Source organism: Bos javanicus, chromosome 4, assembly GCF_032452875.1.
Source record: "Bos javanicus breed banteng chromosome 4, ARS-OSU_banteng_1.0, whole genome shotgun sequence".
Lineage (NCBI taxonomy): Eukaryota > Metazoa > Chordata > Mammalia > Artiodactyla > Bovidae > Bos > Bos javanicus.
Window position 1 is genome coordinate 106258867 of NC_083871.1, and position 22961 is coordinate 106281827.

The following is a 22961-nucleotide window of genomic DNA, read 5'->3' on the forward strand; positions in this document are numbered from 1 at the left end:
GCATCTCACCTAACCGCAGCCAGCTTGGCATCACCTCCCTCATCAAAATCTTCTCAAAGTCAAAATATATCTTCCATTGCTCCATTATATCAAGATTTCATAAGTGCAGAAATATATGAGCTCGTATATATAAAACCTCCTTACAAAATGTATCAACTAGAATTTGGAAATGCTTAATTTATACAAGACATCTGGAAATACATGTATCCGATTAATCAGAGGTAGGTATGGAATACAGGTTTCCAGGCAGATTCACGTGAAATCCTCAGAGTGTTTATTTTATGGCGATTATTTCCATCTTAGCTAAGTACCATCATTGCAGTGGTGCAGCGATTCTTTCCTTCTTAGTAACAATATCAGATCATTGAGTCTTCAACTTCCAGAGGCTAAGAGTAGATTTGAAGATGAACCCTAATTCAGCCAGGATGGGAAGGCAGTAAACACTAGAATGTGAGTGTGTGAGTGTGTGTGTGTGTGTGAGTGTGTGTGTGTGAGAGTGTGTGAGTGTGTATTAAGCTTGTGGGTTTCTGTACCCTTTAGACAGAGGACGCAAATCCATGAGACCGTGAACGACTCTGGCATGTAGGAGGCACTGTGGGCCCATGTAACCAGGTGAGCTGGAGGGGTTGAGGGTCACCCAGCAGAGGGAGCTTTAGGGAACGTTAACTACATGCCTGTGTCAGGGAACAGGCTTGAGTTCCCTGAGTGATCCTGGGACACATGGAGCCAGCACAGGCTCCTCGGTGCCAGGGAAGTGGGGACGTGCCTGGAGCTTCAGGATGTACTCAGGGGGGCCTGCATGGGAAGTGGAGGGTGAGGGGTTCAGGCAGCTGCTGAGGGCTTGGTGACGAGTGTCAGGAAGGAGCAGAGAGGGGAGGACAAGCCATATTGTGGACATATGGAGACATGGGGAGAGTGCACACTTCAAACCCGCCCTTTGCTGAGGGGCTGTGCAGCACAGGGAAGGGCACAGAGGAGCTGGCCCTGCATATTGGTAAGGGGTCCAGATTGGACAGGGCAGCATGCAGAGACACAGGGCAGTGACGTCATAGGCAAATGCTCCAATCAGGGAAGCAGGAGGGTCAGCACTTTACACCACACACCCAAGGAGCCCCGCCCCAGCCAGCAGCAGTCTTGGGTTCCTGATGCTGCCATGGGCTCCAGGCTCCTCTGCTGTGTGACTCTCTGCCTCCTGGGAGCAGGTGAGTCCTGGACACAGTGTGGGAGCTTCTGAGATGTCTTTGCCTCCCTGAGATAGAAGTCTGGCGATGAGGGCTGCAGCAGGAGGCTTCCCTGTGCTCTGCCCTCAGCTTCCTTCTTTCTCCTTCCCAACAGGGCTGGTGGATTCTGGGGTCAACCAGACCCCCAAATACCTGATCAAATCAAGAAAGCAGCAAGTGACTCTGAGATGTTCCCCCGAATCTGGACACCGCTATGTATCCTGGTACCAACAGACCCTGGTCCAGGGTCCCCAATTCCTCATTCAGTATTTCAACAGGCAACAGAATGAGAAAGGAAACATAGCAGATCGATTCTCAGGAAAACAGTTCAGTGACTCTAGCTCTGAGCTGAACTTGACTTCCTTGGAGCTGACGGACTCAGCCGTGTATCTCTGTGCCAGCAGCCAAGACACAGCCCTGCATGATCAGGTGCCTCTGGGGCAAAAACTCTCCTGCCCCAGTCAGGAAGTGGTGGTGAGCGTGTTGGCTGCCAGTGTGCCAAGCCCAGTCTCTGCTAGAGCAATAGATTTTCCCAGACATTCATTTCTTGATATGTTTTAATGCTCACTAAGATCATGCAAGAAAAGTATTATTTTAACTGCTTATACATGGAGGGGATGTGAACTGCCCAGATCTCATACTTCATAGCTGTTACAGCTAGGATTGCAGCTCCAGTTTCTTCTCAACACTTGTGGTTCCTTTCCTCATGGAAAGGTCTCCATACAGAAAAAGTTACATATATGTATTGGGTTGTGTGTAAGACGATACATTTTGGGGCTCTATGATATGAATTGTTATTCAGTGAATGGCAGCCACGCATCACAAGGAGGTATTCCCGTGAAAAGAATGTCTCAAATAAAAAAGAGCATTTTTCCCTTATGCTCGTGTGTGCCCCATCTTGCCATTTCACTCCTAAGTCTGCATCCCTTTTTGCCAATACGTCATCCTGTGCTGGGCAACCAACTTCTCTCTACCCAGAAAGGTGGGTCACAGGCCTGAGGGCACTCTGCTTGCTCACTCTCCTGACATGGGAAGCAGGGGCTCCTGTGAACATGAAGGAGCTGTACCTACGTTTGCTTGGTGGACTTGTCTGTCAGTGAGTTGATAAGAACAGATTCAAACAATTCCACAAATGTTGATGAACCTGTGATGAGGTTGGGAGCAGAAACCTAGAGAAACATGGAAGGTGGAGGGCCATTCTCAGGACTGTGATCAATTAAAGCAGAAATCGGCCTTGAAGTCCTACTGGGACACATATCATAAAGGAAAGCAGGAAGCTAGAGGGAATTTCCCAAGATGCAGAGCTATAGAAATATGTAGACAAATTAAAGTAATATACACATTTTTGAAGAATTATCTCTGGAATAAAGTATTGATAAAATCTCAAACTGTTTACAGAAAGGTTACAACAACTTGTAAGGCTCAAGTCCATTGATCTGGACGGGTTTACCTGTTATGAACTCTTCACTCAGGTTCATTTCTGATTTGAGCCTCCGGGGGAAGGGGCATGGCCCCCTGAGTGACAGGTTTTCTCTGGGGCCTGGCAGGGATAGTGACATCTCAGAAGGACTCCCTGGAGAGCCCTTCTCCCCTCTCATCCACACACACTCCAGAGGGCCCTCCACCTGCCCCGCCCCCGTCATGAGCCCCTGCCTCCTGGGCTGTATGTTCTGTCTCCTGCAGGCAGGTGAGTCCTGGGGGGCAGGGTTCCCTTTGGGGTGCCAGCACTAAGACTGTCCACTGCTAGTGCAGCATGGGTCGTCCTTCTCCACAAGGGCGATCCATGCTGGTGTCACTCAGGACCCCAGATTCCAGGTCGTGAGGAGAGGACAGAGCACGACACTGACATGTACTCAGGATCTGAGCCACGATTATATGTAACGGTACCAACAAGACCTGGGACATGGGCTGAGGCTGATCCATTACTCAGATGGCCCTCTCACCACGGAACAAGGAGTTGTGCCCAAGGGCTGCACGTCTCCAGATAAGCACAGAGAACTTCCCTCTCACGCTGGAGAGTCTGCCAACCTCTCTCAGACATCAGTGTACTTCTGCGCCAGCAGTTATTCCACGGCACTGCACGGCCACCTCCTCTCTGTGCAGAAAGACAGGGGATCCAAGTGAAAAGCTCCTAGCACTGGGAGCCTCAGGGCTTGGTTAGCCACATGCCTGCAGTGTGACCCTAGGTGTATGGACCAGGTTGACCCAAACCTCACTCAGGGACTCTGAGAAATGTGTCCACCATCCATCTCTGTCTTTTCCCTGCATCCTCCCTGTGAACCAAGAAGATGCTTCTCCAGCTCTGACTCCTAGTCATCACCTGAGCCTGAGACCTCCAGGAGGGAAGGTTGCTGGTAGATTAGATGAAAACATCACCTTGTCTCACTTCAATGTTTCTCTCTGGAAGGTTCTCCCTGACTGGCTCTCACGTAGTCTCCGCTCTTGCCCACCTTTCTTGATTGGGCAGGACATTCCTCTCCCCATCTCCCTGCATCAGCTCCCTGGCCCTCTCTACCACAGCCACACTGCTCCTCCTTCGTCTGGGTCAGGTCCCTTCCCAAGTCACAGGGAGGCTTTTAAAGTGGCCACTCCATGTGGTCTGTTTTCAGCAAGATGTATGGAGTCATCAAAGAGAAACATCACCTATCATCCCAAAACTCGCGTGAGCCCATCTGAAGGAGGACAGATTGCCTTTGTGTGTTCTCGACATGCACGCCCACCTCCCGACATCCTTAGCACCTCACCTAACCTAGGCCAGGTTGGGACTACCTGGAATGCTCATCAAAATCTTCTCAAAGTCAAAAAATATCCTGCATCACCCCCAATATATCATGATTTTATAAGTGCAGAAATAATTGAGTTCATATTTCTAAAACTTCTTTATGAAAAGTATTATCTAGAATTTGATCATTCTTAATTTAAATACAAAATCTGGAAATATATGCATCTGATTAATCAGAAGTAGTTTTGGAATACATGCTTGTAGGCAGATTCACTTGAGATCCTCAGAGTATTTATTTTATGATCATATATTTCCATCTTAGCTAACGACCGTCATTGTCATGGTGCCGCAGTTATTTCTTTCTTAGTAAAAAGTTCGGATCATACAGTCTTCTGCCTCCAGAGGCTGAGTGGATTTGAAGATCAATCCGTCAGCCAGGCGAGGAAGGCAGTAGAACAGGAGTGTGTGTGTGTGTGTGTGTGTGTGTTCGGGGTGCTGGAATTTTTGTACCCTTGCTTTAACAGATAGGACTTCCCTCGTGGCTCAGGTGGTGAAGCATCTGCCTCCAATGAGGGAGACCTGGGTTCGATTCCTGGGTCGGGAAGATCCTCCGGTGAAGGAAATGGCAACTCACTCCAGTACACTTGCCTGGAGAATCCTATGGACAGTGGAGCCAGGGAGGTTACAGTCCATGCGGTTGCAAAGAGTAGGAAAGACTGAGTGACTAAACTTTCTTTCTTTCTTTTAAACAAATGCTGCAAATCCATGAGACCCTTGACTTTGGCCACTTGGAGGCACTGTTCCATGATAAGCAGTGTGTGCTGGGAGGGTGTGAGTCACCCTGGGGAGGGCAGCTTAAGAGACCCTTGTCTAATATCATGCCTGCATCTGGGAGCAGGTCTGAGTTCCCTGAGTGGTCTGGGGACGCATGGAGCCAGTACAGACTCCTCACTGAGCAGGGAACTGGGGACGTGCCTGAAACCTCAAGATGAACATAGGGGGTTGTATCCTGCCTCAGCATGAGAGGTAGAGGTGAAGGGGTTGGGGTGGCTGGTGAGGGCCTGGTGGCTGGTGATGAGATTCAGTCAGGGTCAGGCAGAAGAGAACAAGGCATGTTGTGTGCGTATGGGACCAGGAGACGAGTCACCTCACACCCAGGCTTGCTGAGGGGTTGTCAGGACAGGGAAGGGCACAGCGGAGCCAGCCCTGCGTATTGGTAAGGGGTCCAGTGGACAAGGGCAGCCTGATAGACACAGCAGTGACATCATAGGCAAATGCTCCAATCAGGGAAGCAGGAGGGTCAGCACTCTACACCACTCACCCCAGGAGCCCCGCCCCCAGCCAGCAGCAGTGCTGGGTTCCTGATGCTGCCATGGGCTCCAGGCTCCTCTGCTGTGTGACTCTCTGCCTCCTGGGAGCAGGTGAGTCCTGGACACAGTGTGGGAGCTTCTGAGATGACTTTGCTTTTGCCATCCCCACACGCAAGACTACTGGAAAGGGCTGCAGCAGGAGGCTTCCCCGTTCTCTCCTCTCTACTTCCTTGTCTTTCCCAACAGGCCTGGTGGATTCCGAAGTCACCCAGATCCCAAAATTCCTGACCAAATCAAGAAAACAGCAAGTGACACTGAGATGTTCCCCTGAATCTGGACACCGCTCTGTGTACTGGTTCCAACAAGCCCTGGGCCAGGGCCCCCAGTTCCTCGTTCAGTATTTTGATGGAGAAGTGTATCAAAGAGGAAACATGTCAGATCGATTTTCAGTTCAACAGTTAGGTGACTCTCGCTCGGAGTTGAACTTGACCTCCTTGGAGCTGATGGACTCCGCTCTTTATCTCTGTGCCAGCAGCTCAGACACAGCCCTGCATGATCAGGTGCCTCTGGGACAAAAACTCTCCTGCCCCAGCTCAGGAAGTGGTGGTGAGCGTGTCGGTTGCCAGTGTGCCAAGCTCAGACTCTGGTAGAGCAATAGATTTTCCCAGACATTCATTTCCTGAAATGTTGTAATGCTCACTGAGATCATGCAAGATAAGTATTATTTTAACTGTTTATATGTCTGAGGGGATGTGAATTGCCCAGATCTCACACTTCATGACTGTTACAGCTAGGATTGCAGCTCAAGTTTTTCTCAACACCTGTGGTCCCTTTCCTCATGGAACCGTCTCCATACAGAGCAAGTTACATATACGCGTTGTGTTATGTGTAACAAGATACTGTTTGGGGCTCTGTGATATGAACTGTTACTCAATGAATGGCAGCCACGCATCACAAGGAGGTGTTCCCATGAAAAGAATGTCTCAAATAAAAAAGAGCGTTTTTCACTTACCCTGGTGTGTGCCGCGTCTCACCATGGTGCTCCTAAGTCTGCATTTCTTTCTGCCAATCCATCATCCTGTGCTGGGCAACCAGCTTCTCTCCACCCAGAAAGGTGGGTCACAGGCCTGAGGCCTCTCCCGACATGGGAAGCGGGGGCTCCTGTGAACATGAAGGAGCTGTACCTGCCTTTGGAAGGTGGACTGTCTGTCAGTGAGTTGATAAGAACAGATCCAAACAATTCCTCAAATGTTGATGAGCCTTCAATGAGGTTGGGAGCAGACACCTGGAGAAACGTGGTAGGTGGAGGGCCGTTCTCAGGGCTGTGATCAATTAAAGCAGAAATGGGCCTTGAAGTCCTATTGGGACACATATCATAAAGGAGAGCAGGAAGCTAGAGGGAATTTCCAAAGATGCAGAGCTATAGAAATATGTAGATAAATTAAAGTAATATACACATTTATGAAGGTTAACTTTTCAATGAAGTATAGATAAAATTGCACACTGTTTACAGAAAGGTTACAACAACTTGTGAGGCTGATGCCCATTAACCCGGATGGGTGTCCCTGTTGTGAACTGTTCACTTAGGTTCATTTCTGATTTGATCCTCTGGGGGAAGAGGCATGGCCCCTGAGTGACAGGTTTTCCCTGGGGCCTGGCAGGGACAGTGGCATCTCAGAAGGACTCCCTGGATAGCCCCTCTCCCCTCTCATCCACACACACACTAGAGGGCCCTCCACCTGCCCCGCCCCCGCCATGAGCCCCTGCCTACTGGGCTGTGTGGTCTTCTGTCTCCTGCAGGCAGGTGAGTCCTGGGGGGCAGGGTCCTCTTCGGGGTGCCAGCACTAAGCCTGTCTGCTGTGACTGCAGCATCAGTCCTCCTTCTCCACAGGGGCGGTCCGTGCTGGTGTCACTCAGGACCCCCGATTCCAGGTCGTGAGGACAGGACAGAGCGTGACACTGAAATGTAGTCAGGATCTGGGTCATGAACGCATGTACTGGTACCGACAAGACCGGGGACATGGACTGAGGCTGATCCATTACTCAGCTGGTGTGCACACTAGCGAGCCAGGAGATGTGCCCGACAGGTACAGCGTCTCTTGATCAAACACAGAGAACTTTCCTCTCACGCTGGAGTCTGCCAACCGCTCCCAGACAGTTGTGTACTTCTGTGCCAGCAGTTACTCCACGGCGCTGCAGGGTCACCTGCTCTCTGTTGAAAAAGACAAAGGGCCCACATGCAGGATCCTAGCACTGGTAACCTAATGCCCTGGGGACCATGTGCCAGCACTGTGACCCTGATGTGTGACCTGGACAGGCCTGGATCTGACCCCAGGGACTCGGAGACTCATGTCTACCATCGGTCTCTGTCTTTCCTTTGCATCCTCCCTGGATGCAGTTCAGACTGCATCCAGTTCTGACTAGTTCTGACTCTTCCTCATCAGCTTAAGACCTCCAGAAGGGCAGAATATTAGTAAATCAGATATATCTAGACCCTCTTGTCTCTCCCAGCACCTGATTGCTCTGTCTCTGAAAGTTTCTCCCGCAGCCTAGCTTTCAAGTGCTCCCTGCTCTTGCCCACCAGAGGGGCGGGTCTTTCCTCCTTTACTGCCTTGGGCTCAGCTCCCCTGCCCTCTCTGTCCAGACACACTTCTCTCCCCTCATCTGGGTTATGCCCCTTCCCATGACACAGGGAACTTTGTAACCAAGCATAAGCGGTCGTGTTTGAGCAAGTTCTTGGGGTCATCAAAGAGAAAACAACCTCAGTTAACTAGAAACCATACAAAATCCTGTGAGTCCATTCCCAGGAGGAGAAACAGGCTGGGTGTGTGTTCTCCCTTCCTGCCCCTCCTTCTTAGCATCTCAATTAACCTGGACCACGTTTCCACCATTTACTTCAGAGAAATATTCTCAAGGTCAAAATATTTCCTCCTCGGTATCTTATTATATCAAGATTTACAAGTTCATAGGAAATAAATAGGTTAATACACATTTAAATAGGAAATCTGAAAATATATGCCTCTGATTAATCAGAAGTAGTTATGAAGACATGTTTGCAGGCAGATTCACTTGAGATCCTCTGAGCGTTTATTTTATGATATATATTTACATTTTAGCTAACTACCATCATTGTAGTGGTGAAGCAATGATTTCCTTGTTAGGAAAACAGTCAGATCATACAGTCTTCTACCTCCAGAGGCTAAGAGTGGATTTGAAGATCAACCCTAATCAGCCAGGCTAGGAAGGCAGTAGAACAGATATGTGTGTGTGTATTCAGGGTGTGGGACATTTGAAACCTTGCTTCAAACAGAGGCTGCAAATCCATGAGACCATGGACCTTCGGCCACTAGGAGGCACTGTGTTTCCATGGTAAGCAGGGTGCCCTGGGAGGGGTTGAGAGTCACCTGGGGAGGGCAGCTTAAGGGAACCTTGGCTACATGCCTGCACCTGGGAGCAGGTTTGGGTTCCCTGAGTGGTCCTGGGACACATGGAGTCAGCACAGACTCCTCTCTGCTCAGGGAAGAGGGGTCCTGCCTGGAGCCTCAGGATGTGCCCAGGGGCCCATCTTTGGAGCAGCATGGGAAGGGGAGGGTGAGAAGTTGGGGTATCTGGTGAGGGCTGGGTGTCAGGCAGGGTCAGAAAGAGCAGAACAAGAGTGTGTGGACACATGGGACCAGGGGACGAAGCTCCCCTCACACCTATCCTTCCTGGCGGCTGTCAGGACAGGGAAGGGCACAGAGGAGCCAGCCCTGGGTCCTGCCAAGGGGTCCTGGGGATAAGGGCAGCCTGCAGAGACACAGAGCAGTGACGTCTTAGGCAAATGCTCCAATCAGGGAAGAGGAGGCTCAGCACTTTACACCACTCACCCCAGGAGCCTTGCCTCCAGCCAGCAGCAGTCCTGGGTCCTGATGCTGCCATGGGCTCCAGGCTCCTCTGCTGTGTGACTCTCTGCCTCCTGGGAGCAGGTGAGTCCTGGACACAGTGTGGGAGCTTCTGAGATGTCTTTGCCTCCCTGAGATAGAAGCCTGGCGATGAGGGCTGCAGCAGGAGGCTCCCCTGTGCTCTGTCCTCAGCTTCCTTCTGTCTCCTTCCCAACAGGTCTGGTGGATTCTGGGGTCACCCAGACCCCCAAATACCTGATCAAATCAAGAAAGCAGCAAGTGATACTGAGATGTTCCCCTGAGTCTGGACACCTCTCTGTGTACTGGTACCAACAGGCCCTGGGCCAGGGCCCCCAGTTCCTCGTTCAGTATTATAATGGGAAAGAGAATGAGAAAGGAAACATGCCAGATCGATTCTCAGGAAAACAGTTTAGTGACTTTCACTCTGAGCTGAACTTGAGCTCCTTGGAGCTGACGGACTCAGCCGCGTATCTCTGTGCCAGCAGCCAAGACACAGCCCTGCATGATCAGGTGCCTCTGGGACAAAAACACTTCTGCCCTAGCTCAGGAAGTGGTTGTGAGGGTGACTGCCTCCCTTCCAGGCTTAGATAGATCTGATAGACTCTCCCAGAAATTCTTCCTCTGCTCTGTTTTAATGCTCCCAAACATCATGCTAGGTAAGTATTATTTTACCTGTTTATACATCTGAGGGGAACTGACTTGTCCACATCTTATATGTCATTGCTTTCAGAGCAAGGAATTTGATTCAAGCCTGTCCTCATCAATTTTGGTCTTCGCCCCCATAAAACTGTCCCCCACATAGAATAAATAATACACAGAAACACACACACACATACACACACATACTCACGTACATGTTTTAAAGCAATCGGCTCACATAGTTGTGAAGGCTGGTAAGTCCAAAAGCTGCAAGCGGGTCTGGTGCTACTGGAGACTGAGGGGAGCTGATGTTTAAGTTCAAAAGCAGAAGGACTAATGGTCCAGTGTGAAGGCCATCGGCTGACAATTATCTCTTACTTGGGGGAGGATCAGTGTTTTCGTCTATTCATCTCTTCAGCTGGTTCCATGAAGGCCACTGACATTATGGAGGGTCATCTGCTTTACGAATTAAAATGTTAATCTAATCTATTATTAAAACATACATATTCACGTGTTGAAAGTGAAGTCGCTCAGTCGTGTCTGACTCTTTGCGACTCCATGGACCGTAGCCCACGAGGCTCCTCCATCCATGGAATTTTCTAGGTAAGAATATTGGAGTGGGTTGCCATTTCCTTCTCCAGGGCATCTTCCCGACCCAGGGATTGAACCCTGGTCTCCCACATTGTGGGCAGACACTTTATCGTTTGAGCCAAAAAATATCCCTCTTTGGAGCACCCAAAAAATAAAGCTAAATATCCAAGGCAGAGTCAAGTGGACTTATTGTGTTAGTCAGGACACCACCTTCCAGGGCTGCACAAGAATTTAATAAGCATGATCTCCCTGGCAGGTAACAGGACTTTGGATTTCTTGACTCCCTTTGCTAATCTCTGACAGCCTCCTCTAGTGCTTCCTAGGTGCAAAAGTAGATATGGACACATTTTGACTTCAAACCCTATACTTGAGGACTTCAGATGTCATAGGAAAGAAAGTAATTATACTTGCCGGTTGCATACATGAGATATACAGAGCATGTAACTTACCCTCAGGCATTTTTACATCAACTTTATTTCCATATGAATTATAGTTAACATTTGAATAATGTGAAGTTTGGGGGCCCTGAACCAGCCTTAACCCTGCTGTAAAATTTGTTTAAAATTCAGTCAACCCTGTTTGTGATGTCACATCCACAGATTCAACCAGCCACAGTTGTGTGGTACTGTGAAAAGTGAAAGTGAAAGTCACTCAATCGTGCTTGACTCTTTGCAACCCCATGGACTATACAGTCCACGAAATATAAATTCTCTCCAGGCCAGAATACTGGAGTGGGCAGTCTTTCCCTTCTCCAGCAGATCTTCCCAACCCAGGGATCCAACTCAGGTCTCTCACGCTGCAGGCAGATTCTTTACCAGATGAACAACAAAGTCTGTAGTTAGTATCTATTAAAAACTCAACACAAAACTGGATGCATGAAATTCAAAATCGTGTGGTCCAAGGGGTCTGCTGTATATACAGTAACATTACACACTGTCCAGTGAACAGATGAATGGTTCTGATCAATCCATGTGTGTGTGCCCACGGAACGTTCACCTATAAAGGCTGAGAATGCTTCATCACCAAAAATCCTCTGAGGCCCCATTCCCAGGCCTGTCTCCTTCCCTGACAACCAGCAGTATGATTCCTGTTGCCGTCATTTTTATTTTTAAGTCCTCTTTAGCCCAGAGCTAAATATTTAAGCGATTTCTCCTGGAAAGTATTATGGTTAAAGAAGTTCTTGAAAGCATGTGAGCACCATATCCATGTCAGGGACTATCCTATCTGGAGATGGATGGTTTGGAAAATGACCATCCAAAGGTCTTTTCTGCTGGTACAAGGTTTTTTTTTTTTTTTTTTTTTTATGCACTTTCATAAATTTCTTTTCTCGTGCACACATTCTCTGAAATGATTTTATGATGCTATTTTGAGAGGAAGTCCTCATCTCCTAGGAAATTCCTTTGAGGTCCCATGTGATATGCACACAGCAAGGCCTCCTGCTCACACACTGGTGCTGGGACTGAACAGACAACCAGCAACAGCAATTTGGTGAGAGACCATTTCACGTCAGGAGAAGGCTTGCCTTGGATTTGACCCCAGTGTTCAAGTCACAGGAGTTGAATTGAAAAGTCCCCCTTTCTGCAGTGGCCTGGCCTGGGCACTAGTCTCCTGCCCTGTGGGTCCCACTGTCTCTTGGGCCAGAGACATTCTGAGCACAGGTATGGATCCCATGGACTTGCCAGGCTCCAACTGAAGGCTTGTTTTTGTGGCTACAACATCGAGCTCATTTGTTGCTTCTGACCTTAGTTTCTGTGTTTTTGTCTCTGAGGCCCCAGGAATGGTTAGTCACCCAGACCCCAGACGTGCGATCAGGTTCTATGGAAACCTGCTCATCAGGAGGTCACCACAGTTACCCACTCAGGACCAGGTGCATGATATTCAGGATCAGAAATTATTGAGAATTTGAAAATCACAGCAGCAGAACATGGCAGCCTGTGCAGGGTCCTTCCAAGTGTGAGGTTTTTGCATGAGATACAGTCTGGGGCTCTAGGATATCGGTTACTGAATGGCTGCCCGCTTCACAAGGAAGTACCCCTGTGCAATGGATGTCTCATGTAAAATCTGAGCATTTTTCCTTTACCGTGGGGTCAGCCATCTCTCCCGACATCCCTCCCACGTCTGTACTCATTTGTGCCCACATGTCATCCGTGGTGCTAGGCAACCAGCTTCTCTCCTCAAAGCAAGCTGGGTCACAGGCCTGAGGCGGTTCGGCTTGCTGCTCCCCGACTCCTCAACTTGAGAAGCACGTGCTCAGGTGGACATGAAGGAACTGAGCTTACATGTGACAGGCACCGGGGCTGGTGAGCTGCAGTCCATGGGGTCGAGACGAGTCCAACATGACTGAGCTACTTCACTTTCACTTTTTACTTTTGTGCATTGGAGAAGGAAATGGCAACCCTCTCCAGTGTTCTTGCCTGGGAATCCCAGGGATGGGGAAACCTGGTGGGCTGCCATCTGTGGGGTTGCACAGAGTCGAACACGACTGAAGCGACTTAGCAGTAGCAGCAGCAGCTATCAGTCAGTGAATTAATAAGAAAGAGAGCCCAAGGATATTTCAAGTGTCGATGAGCCTGCCCTAAGGTTAGGGAACCAGAACCATAATCACTGTGGGTGGAAAGACATGAACTGGACTGTTGTCAATTAAACAAAATAGAAACATGAGGGATTATTTGGGACACGTGAGTCATAAAGGGCAGCAGGAAGCCCTGAGGATTTTCCCTGAGATTCAAAACTACAGAAATAATAAACTACAGATCACTAAACTGAATGTATGTAATAATGAACAGCTAGTTCTGGAATAAAGTATATATAAGGTTGTGAAGAGTTTTATGGAAAGTTTACAACAAATCTAAGGCTTATGTTCATCGAGCTGATGGGTCTCCCTGTTGTGAGCTGTTCAGTTCAGTTCAGATGCACAGTCGTGCCCGATGCTTTGTGACGCCATGGACTGCAGCACGTCAGGCTTTCCTGTCCATCACTAACTCCTGGAGTTTATTCAAACACATGTCCATCAAGTAGGAGATGCCATCCACCATCTCATTCTCTGTTGTCCCCTTCTCCTCCCGTCTACAATCTTGCCCAGCATCTGGGTCTTTTCAGTGGGTCAGTTCTTCGCATCAGGTGGCCAAAGTTTCAGCTTCAGCATCAGTCCTTCCAATGAATATTCAGGACTGATTTTTTTAGGATGGACTGCTTGGATCTCCTTGCAGTACAAGGGACTTTCAAGAGTCTTCTCCAACACCACAGTTCAAAAGCATCAATTCTTCGGTGCTCAGCTGTCTTTATAGTCCAACTCTCAAGTCATAACTGACTAGAGGAAAAACCACAGCTTTGACAAGACAGACCATTGTGGGCAAAGTCTAGGTCGGTCCCATGTGAACAATTCACTCAGGTTTATTTCTGATTTGAGCCTCCGGGGGAAGGGGCGTGGCTCTTCTGAGTGACAGATTGGCTCTGGTGACTGGCAGGGACAGTGACATCTCCGAAACTCCCTGGAGAGCCCCTCTCCCCTCTCATTCACACTCAGACCAGAGGGCCCTCCGCTGGCCCCGCCCCCGCCATGAGCCCCTGCCTCCTGGGCTGTGTGGTCTTCTGGCTCCTGCAGGCAGGTGAGTCCTGGGGGGCAGGGCCCCCTTCGGGGTGCCAGCACTAAGCCTGTCTGCTGTGACTGCAGCATCGGTCCTCCTTCTCCACAGGGGCGGTCCCTTGGAGCTTGAATTTTACAAGTTCATAGGAAATAAATAGGTTAATACACATAAAGCCTCTTAATAAAATGCACCTGCTAGAATTTGGTAATACTTAATTTAAATATGAAATCTGGAAATATATAGATCTGATTAATCAGAAACAGGGCTGGAATACAGTGTCCAGGCTGGCTTCATTTGAGATATTGAGAGGACTTAATTTCTATTGCCTGTATTACTCCATTTTAGCTAACTCTTGTCACTGTAGTGGTGCAGGAATTATTTCCTTCTTAGTAGAAATGTCTGATCATACAGTGTTTTACCTCCACAGACTGAGACTAGACTTGAAGATCAGCCCTAATTCATCCAGGCTGGGAAGGCAGCAGATAAGCGGTGTGTGTGTGTGTGTGTGTGTGTGTGTGTGTGTGTGTAGGGGTTGAAAGTGTAGTGTGGGGAATTTGTATTCTTGTTTTAGATGGAAGGCACAGATCCATGAGACCATGGGCCACTAGGAGGCACTGTGGGCCCATGGTGAGCAGGGTGTGCTGGAGGGGTTGAGAGTCACCCTGGAGAGGACACCTTAGGGGAACCTTGGCTACATGCCTGCATCAGGGAGCAGGCTTGAGTTCCCTGAGTGGTCCAGACACATGGACCCAGCACAGACTCCTCACTGCGCAGCAGAGTGGGGATGTTCCTCGAGCCTCAGGTTGTGCCCAGGGGATCCTCTCCTGGAGCAGCATGGGAAGTGGAGGGTGAGGGATTAGTGACGCCTGGGTGATGAGTGTCAGGCAGGGACAGGAAGAGAAGAAAAAGCCATGTTATGGGCATATGGGGACATGGGGACAGTGCTCACCTCACACCCACCCTTTGCTGAGGGGCTGAGCAGGACAGGGAAGGGCATAGAGGAGCCAGCCCTGGGTCCTGGCAAGGGGTTCAGTGGACAAGGGCAGCCTGCAGAGACACAGAGTTGTGAAGTCATAGGCAAATGCTCCAGTCAGGGAAGCAGGAGGGTCAACACTTACCCCCTTACCCCAGGAGCCCCGCCCCCAGCCAGCAGTGGTCCTGGGTTCCTGATGCTGCCATGGGCTCCAGGCTCCTCTGCTGTGTGACTCTCTGCCTGCTGGGAGCAGGTGAGTCCTGGACACAGTGTGGGAGCTTCTGAGATGTCTTTGCCTCCCTGAGATAGATGCCTGGAGATGAGGCTGCAGCAGGAGGCTTCCCCTGTGCTCTGCCCTCAGCTTCCTTGTCTCCTCCCCAACAGGCCTGGTGGATTCTGGAGTCACCCAGACACCCAAGTACCTGATCAAATCAAGAAAGCAGCAAGTGATACTGAGATGTTCCCCTGAGTCTGGAGACCTCTCTGTGTCCTGGTACCAACAGGCCCTGGGCCAGAGCCCCGAGTTCCTTGTTCAGTATTATGATGGGGAAATGTATCAAAAAGGAAACATATCAGATCGGGTCTCAGGAAAACAGTTCAGTGATGCTGCCTCTGAACTGAGCCTGACCCCCTTGGAGCTGACAGACTCAGCCGTGTATCTCTGTGCCAGCAGCCAAGACACAGCCCTGCATGATCAGGTGCCTCTGGGACAAAAACAGTCCTGCCCCAGCTCAGGAAGTGGTGCCCGTGTGTCAGCTGCCAGCCTGCCAAGCCCAGTCCTGGTGGAGCGAGAGACTTTCCCAGACATTTACTTCTTGGTATGTTTTAATGCTCACTGAAGTCATCAAGATAAGTATTATTTTAACTGTTTGTACATCTGAGGGTCATGAGTCGCCCAGATCTCATACTTCGTAAGTGTTACAGCGAGCATCCCGGCGCAAGTGTGCTCTCAACACCCATGGTCCCTTCGCTCATGGAACCGTCTTGTACAAGCAAATTACATATACCTGTTGTGTTGTGTGTAACAAGATACAGTCTGGGGCTCTGTGATACGAACTGTTCCTCAATGAATGGCAGCCACACTTCACAAAGAGGTATTCCATGAGAGGAATGTCTCAAATAAAAACTGAGCATTTCTCATCACCCTGGCGTCTGCACCTCCCTCCGTCCCTCCTACATCAGTATTCCTTTGTGCCAAAACGTCATTCTGTGCTGGGCACCCAATTCTCTCCACCCAGAAAGGTGGGTCACATGCCTGAGGGGGCTCTGCTTGCTCCCTTTCCCCCAGCATGGGAATCACGGGCTGCCCTGAACATGAGGGAGCTGTACCTGCATTTGACTGGTGGACTGTCTGTCAGTGAATTGATTAGAAACAGACCAAACAATTCATCAAATATTGATAAGCCTGGGATGAGGTTGAGTGCAGAAACCTGGAGAAACATGGTAGGTGGAGGGACAGTCTCAGGACTGTGGTCAATGTTGTGGAAAGGGAGCCTTGAAGTGCTGCTGCTAAGTCGCTTCTGTCGTGTCCAACTCTGTGTGATCCCATAGACGGCAGCCCACTCGGTTCCCCCATCCCTGGGATTTTCCAGGCAAGAACACTGGAGTGGGGTGCCATTGCCCCCTCCGTTTGAAGTGCTCTTGGGACACATATCATAAAGGGTAGCAGGCCTCCAGAAGGATTTCCCCAGGATTCAAAACTCCAGAAATATGTAGATAAATACAAGTAATATACACGTTGATGAAGACTTATCTCTGGACTAGAACATACAAGTCGTTTAATCACTTTGACATTTACGGAAAAAATCTTGAACACGTACAGAAAGGTTACAGCAACGTGTGAGGCTTGTGTCCATTGATCTGGATGGGTGTCCGTGTTGTGAACTTCTCTCTCAGGTTCATTTCTGATTTGAGCCTCTGGTGGAAGGGGCATGGCCTCTGAGTGACAGGTTGGCTGTGGGGCCTGGCAGGGACAGTGACATCTCAGAAGGACTGACTCCCTGGAGAGCCCCTCTCCCCTCTAATCCACACACACACCAGAGGGCCCTCTGCCTGCCCCGACCCCGCCATAAGCCCCTGTCTCCTGGGCTGTGTGATCTTCTGTCTCCTGCAGGCAAGTGAGTCCTGGGGGGCAGGGTCCCCTTGGGGTTGCCAGCACTAAACCTGTCCACTGTGACTGTAGCATCAGTCCTCCTTCTCCACAGGCATGGTCCATGCTGGTGTCACTCAGGACCCCAGATTCCATGTGGTGAGGAGAGGACAGAAGGTGACACTGAAATGTGCTCAGGATCTGGGTCATGACTGCATGTACTGGTACTGACAAGACCTGGGACATGGGCTGAGGCTGATCCATTACTCAGATGGCCCTCCCACCATGGAGAAAGGAGATGTGCCAACAGGTACAATGTCTCCGGATCAAGCACAGAGAACTTCCCATCATGCTGTAGTCTGCCAACATCTCCCAGACATCTGTGTACTTCTGCGCCAGAGTTACTCTGCGGTGCTGCTTGGCCACCTCCTCTCTGTGCAATAAGACAGATGAGGGCCCCATGCAGGCTCCCAGCACCAGGTGCCTCAGGGCTTTGCAGACGAAGTGCCTGCAGTGTGACCATGGGTGTGTGGACTAGGTTGGCCTGAGCCTCACTTCTGGGCCTCAAGGCCATGGGTCCACCATTGATCTCTATCTTTCCTCTGCATCCTCCCTGTGAACCAGGAAGATGCTTTCCCAGGTCAGACTCCTAGTCATCACCTGAGCCTGAGACTTAGGAGGGAAGGTTGTTGGTAAATAGATACATCTAGATACTCTTGTCTCTCCTCAGGCAGCTCATTTCTGTCTTTCTGGAAGGTTCTGCTGCAGGCTGGCTCTCACACGGTGTCTGCTCTTGCCCACCTTTCCCGGCGGGCAGGACATTCCTCTCCCCACCTCCCTGCATCAGGTCCCTGGCCCTCTCTACTACAGCCACAAGCTTCTGCCTCATCTGGGTCAGGTCCTCTCCCAAGTCACAGGGAGGATTTTAAACAGGCCTCTCCATGTGGCCTGTTTTACGCAAGATGTATGGAGTCATCTAAGAGAAGCAAACTTTAGTTAATTAAAGTGAAGTGAAGTCGCTCAGTCGTGTCCGACTCTTTGCAACCCCATGGACTGTAGCTTATCAGCTAAGACTGCTGCCATGTCCTGCCTGTGCACGATGGTGTGTTGCTCCAGCGCCCTTTGTGTATGATCTCCTGTCCAGTAAACCACTGATGTCTCTGTCACTGTCTCTGGACTCATTCTTTACTGTCCTGGACAACCACAGGGCTTGCAGGCCTGCAGGGTGCAGCCCATCAACAGGTGACCTAGAAAGGGTGAGCCAGAAGCACCGGCCGAGGCAGGCTTGTCCACTGCAGACTTCCTTCTTCCAAGAAGGAACACAGGGCCATTCATCCCAATTCTGACTGAGTGTCATATTTGAAGCTTCCTGGAGATCAGGCAGTACCCAGATGATGCAGGATATTAGGGACGTGGAAAGGACTTTCACCACTAATCTCTTGGCAGGAGCTAGACAGTGGTCCTACCTTAAGTGAGATAACACGATCAACATATTTTGGTATAGGAACGCTGGTAGCAGAATGCATCAGAAGGGAGATAGAGTCCGGGTGGGATGTACCATTAGAAGACTACTAAAATATTCTGCTTTAAAGATTATGAAGGGGATGCTGAGGGTCTTGTGGATGATATAGAGGAGAGGCTCTGATTTTATCCTGGCAGATATGATTGTGGCATTTGCTAGGAGCAAATACTCTTAGGTGGTGTTAGTGGTAAAGAATCCACCTGCCAATGCAGGAAACATCAGAGTCGTTCGATCGCTGGGGTGGGAAGATCCCCTGGAGGAGGGCATGGCAACCCACTCCAGTACTCTTGCCTGGAGAATCCCATGGACAGAGGAGCCTGGCGGGCTACAGCCCATGGGGTGGCAAAGAGTCAAACAAGACTGAAGTGACTTAGCACACACACACACAATCCTCTTAGGGAGCCCTAGAATGCGGGCTTATTATTACCAGTGCTTGGTCCTCCTGAGGTCTCCGTGGGACTCACAGCTTGTTCACCAATGTCTCTCTCTCTCTCTCTAACTGGGACAGGCCACTGTCTTCCAGCTGAGTGTCTTAAAACAGCAACAACATAGAGTGACTCACCTCGGGTCATCTAAGCTACTCCCGGGTTGGAAAGCTGTCTGGACAGCGTATGGGCCTGGTTTGGTGTCTAACGTGCTAGCCATGCACAGGGCTTTGGAGATCATTTTGGCTCAGTTCCTGTGTTGTAGCAGCTGCAGCAACTGTAAATATGCTGTCACATGCATGAAGTGATTTAAATACTGAAACACTGGGGCATTTCTCAAACTTCATATGAGATACATTTGAGTCCCTAGTGGATGTCCGTGACTAAGCGGAAGTGTGCGTGTGTGTTAGTCACTCAGTCCTGTCCCACTCTCTGCGACCCCACAGACTGAAGCCCACCAGGCTCCTCTGTCCATGAATTCTCCAGGCCAGAATACTGGAGTGGTTACCATGCCCTTCTCCGGGGGATCTTCCGGATGCAGAGATTGAGCCCGGGTCTCCTGCATTGAAGGCAGATTCTTTACCGTCTGAGCCACCGGTGTAATTACCGCATCACAATAGAATTCCAGGGGTGAACGTGGTGATGTTCTGTGCTTGCTCCTAGCTGTTGCTCAGTGAGTATTCATTGAACAAATCAAGATGGCCTGTAAGCTCTACAGGGACCTGGGTAGTAGCTGCAGGTCTGCGTTTTGTTCACACCTAGGGATCCAGACATAACCGATCTCTGTTGGGTAAAAACTGGAATGCCCTAGTTACGTGGATGGATGGAACTGTTGCCGACTGTTTGGTTGTTTCAGGTGCTTCTTTCTTCTTCGTGATTCCCTGGAGCCTTGTTCTATCATGGAAGCTCCTGGTCTGTGGAACAGATGATAGATCTAGGCTGCAGGCGCTGTGGGGGTCAGAGGCCTGCGATCTGGAGAATGTGCTGCTTTGGCCACAGGGAGGCGCTCTGGCTCCGCAGAAACGCCCAGGCTGGTGGGGGAGGGGCCGAGGGGGTGGTGGGGAGGGGGTGAGGAAGGGAGCAGGGAGTTTGCCTTCCATCCTTGTTATCAGTAGGGTGCGTCATTTGTAGACTTCTCAAAGACATCAAAGTCATTTTCAAACTGAGATGCGTTTGCCTTGTGCTGTTGTCCTGTGGCAACCTGTTTGCTTTAAGCCCAGCCAAGCCCTGTACCCTGAATACAGGCACAAGTGAAGTGAAGGTCGCTCAGTCGTGTCCGACTCCTTGCGACCCCGTGGACTATACAGTCCGTGGAATTCTCCAGGCCAGAATACTGGAGTGGGGAGCCTTTCCCTTCTCCAGGGGATCTTCCCACCCAGGGATTGAACCCAGGTCGCCTGCATTGCAGGCAGATTCTTCATCAGCTGAGCCACAAGGGCAGCCCCTTAACAGGCACAAAGACTGGCCTATCTCTTGTATGGCCCTCTCAGCACTCTTCCCAGGGTCTGGCTTCTGGCTGGCATCATGGTATCGTGCCTTTTAATGATGGGCACAGGTCCAGAACAGGACTATGGCCTTTCGGTTCTCCTCCCTCCACACAGCTGGGCAAAGGCGCTCCAGGGAGTTAGTTGTTGTTCAGTCGCTCAGTCGTATGGGACTCTTTGCAACCCATGGACTGCAGCACGCCAGACTTCCCTGTCCTTCACTATCTCCCGGAGTTCCAACTCATGTTCCGAGTCGGTGATGCCATCCTTGCATCTCATCCTCTGTTGTCCCCTTCTCCTCCCACCTTCAATCTCTCCCAGCATCAGGGTCTTTTCCAATGAGCCAGCTCTTTGCATCAAGTGGCCAAAGTATTGGAGCTTAGACACTGAGAGAAATGGTGTTTTGAATGTTGTCCTGCCTGACTGAGCAGGGAAGAAGGAGATGTCTTCAAGGGGATATAGTTTGTCTGAGAGTAGCTCATGGAAGGGAGCGGGACAGGGGGAGAATCTGTATAATGAGGAGAGCAGCTAATAGCCAAAGAGCTGACTGTCAGAGGACTATCCCAGCCCAGTGGATTCAAATCTACCTTCTATCAGAATCTACATAAGGCATGAAAAGGGGAAGAAGAAACGTCCCTCGGCACTGGGGAGACTGACAGGATACTGACGTCACAGACAAAACCGCCAACCAAGGCCGAGGAGGGCAGAGCCCACCCACCCCCACCCCACACACGCACCCAGAGCACCCACCTTGACCCTGATCCACCATGGGCTTCAGGCAGCTCTGCTGTGTGGTCCTCTGTCTCCTGGGCATAGGTGAGTCTGGAGTTCACTCGGGCTGTCCCTGGACCCCCATACCATTTCCCTGTGGCTGCAGCAACACCTTCCCCTCTGGCCTTTGTCTGAATTCTGTCCTTTTCTCCCAGCCGTCTGTGCGGACCCTGGGATCACTCAGATACCAAAATACCTAGTCATGGGAATGACGGACAAGAAATCTTTGACATGTGAACAACGTCTGGGACATAATGCTATGTACTGGTATAAACAGAGCGCCCAGAAGCCGCCAGAGCTCATGTTCATCCACAACTACCAGAAACTCACTGGAAATGAGAGTGTTCCGAGTCGCTTCTGGTCTGAATGCCCAGACAGCTCTCAGTGCCGCCTGGACCTGAACGCCCTGAAACCACAGGACTCCGCCGTCTATCTCTGCGCCAGCAGTAGAGACACAGCCCTGCAGAGGCAATTCCTTCCCGTGCACAAACCTCCAGGGTCCAGACAGGAAGCTGTGGGGGCCATCCCAGTCTTGGTTTGGCATTTCCCATCAGACCATAGCCCTGCCTGTGGGGTCACGTGGCATGGCAGTGGAGAGTTTCTTCCCAGACATCAACAGTGTTTGCCGGGCTCGTCCTGAGAAAGACTGTGCCAAGCCATTCAAGTTTAAGCAGTTTCTTCATCTGCCTTTCCCAATCGCTTTGATCCTCTGGGAACCCTTTTGTAAGACCCTTGACCCTCTGGCCACAGCAGTCCTACCTACCCTCCTTCTAAAAGGTGCTTTTTCTCCGACTTCGCCTTCCATCCAAGCTAGACCCCGGATGTCAGCCCAGATCCCAGCTCCAGATATGCTCAGACCTTCTTCAAAGCACCTCGTTCTCTCTCCAGGGTCTCTGTCCGTTCCTGCCCTCGAGGACCATGGACCCCCGATCCTGTTGGGATCGCTGTTCTCCAGTTCACCCTCCTGGCTGCTTGTTCAAGGGCTCAGCTCCTCACTGGCTTCTCTTCCACGCCAGCCTTAACCCTTCAGGCTTGATTCCTTTCTTCTCCTGTCTCTTCAGGTCTTTACACCCTGCCATATCAGCCATAGAGTCCCATGTCCTTGAATCATTGGTCACAACAGGCAGTGAGAACAGGCAGCGGCCTCCTGATGTTTCGGAGCAGGACTTTGTGTTTGGGGTTGTCTTTGCTGAACCCTGTATCTTCCAGCCTCGGGGTTGCACATACCCACAGCCCAGGGCTGGCAGAGAGCCCTGCGTCCTGGAGGGTGAGCTGTCTGCCATCTACACAAAGGTTCCCTTCTCTTTCCTACAGAGGGCCCTCCACGGATGAGGGCCCCTGATAGAGCCTCAAACCATAACACCTCTGGCCAAGTCAATCCACACGGTGACTCTATTCTATGTCTTTAGAGTGTGGGGATTTTTTTTTTTTTTTTAAAGCTGAGTGTCACAATGCCCTGGAAAATAGTTAAAAGATAAACACATCCCGATCTAGTATTCTAATGCCTTGCTTATTGTGAAATAAACAAGCCTGCTGTTAAGTGGATGCTTTGGCTTAAGGTTTCACAGGGATCCTCTAAACATACACCAGCACCCCCAGGATCCTCTAAACAAATGCCAGCATCCCAGGATTCATGCCCTACACGGGGCCAGAGGATAAGGATTCTGCTGCCCTGTGGGGGGGTGCATTGCTGGGAGCTCAGCAGGTGCCTGGCTTCTGTGCCTCT

The 22961-nt window shown here is 50.3% G+C and overlaps 1 protein-coding gene, 1 pseudogene and 3 gene segments (V, D, J or C); all 5 read left to right on the forward strand.

Moving 5' to 3' along the window:
- The first annotated feature begins 762 nt into the window (after window positions 1–762).
- LOC133246523 (M1-specific T cell receptor beta chain-like) lies at window positions 763–2828 on the forward strand. The gene is made up of 2 exons (XM_061414962.1): window positions 763–1202; window positions 1336–2828. Exons 1-2 carry the CDS (start codon window positions 899–901, stop codon window positions 1779–1781), a joined length of 750 nt encoding a protein of 249 aa, XP_061270946.1. The 5' UTR covers window positions 763–898; the 3' UTR covers window positions 1782–2828.
- A 4179-nt stretch (window positions 2829–7007) lies between these two features.
- LOC133246836 (T cell receptor beta variable 6-5-like) lies at window positions 7008–7517 on the forward strand (annotated as a pseudogene).
- Window positions 7518–9072: 1555 nt separating this feature from the next.
- On the forward strand, window positions 9073–9843 carry LOC133246837 (T cell receptor beta variable 9-like). The segment is given in 2 exon segments: window positions 9073–9217; window positions 9351–9843. Coding segments are annotated over 2 exon segments (540 nt in total).
- A 5000-nt stretch (window positions 9844–14843) lies between these two features.
- Window positions 14844–15925, forward strand: LOC133246838 (T cell receptor beta variable 9-like). The segment is given in 2 exon segments: window positions 14844–15197; window positions 15329–15925. Coding segments are annotated over 2 exon segments (600 nt in total).
- A 5267-nt stretch (window positions 15926–21192) lies between these two features.
- LOC133246840 (T cell receptor beta variable 4-1-like) lies at window positions 21193–21876 on the forward strand. The segment is given in 2 exon segments: window positions 21193–21280; window positions 21391–21876. Coding segments are annotated over 2 exon segments (534 nt in total).
- The last annotated feature ends 1085 nt before the right edge of the window (window positions 21877–22961 follow it).

Coding starts and splice junctions, on each gene's coding strand:
- LOC133246523 (XM_061414962.1), top strand. CDS start 899: ATGGAGACATGGGGAGAGTGCACACTTCAAACCCGCCCTTTGCTGAGG. Junction 1,203..1,335: donor TCTCTGCCTCCTGGGAGCAG/GTGAGTCCTGGA, acceptor CCTTCCCAACAG/GGCTGGTGGATTCTGGGGTC.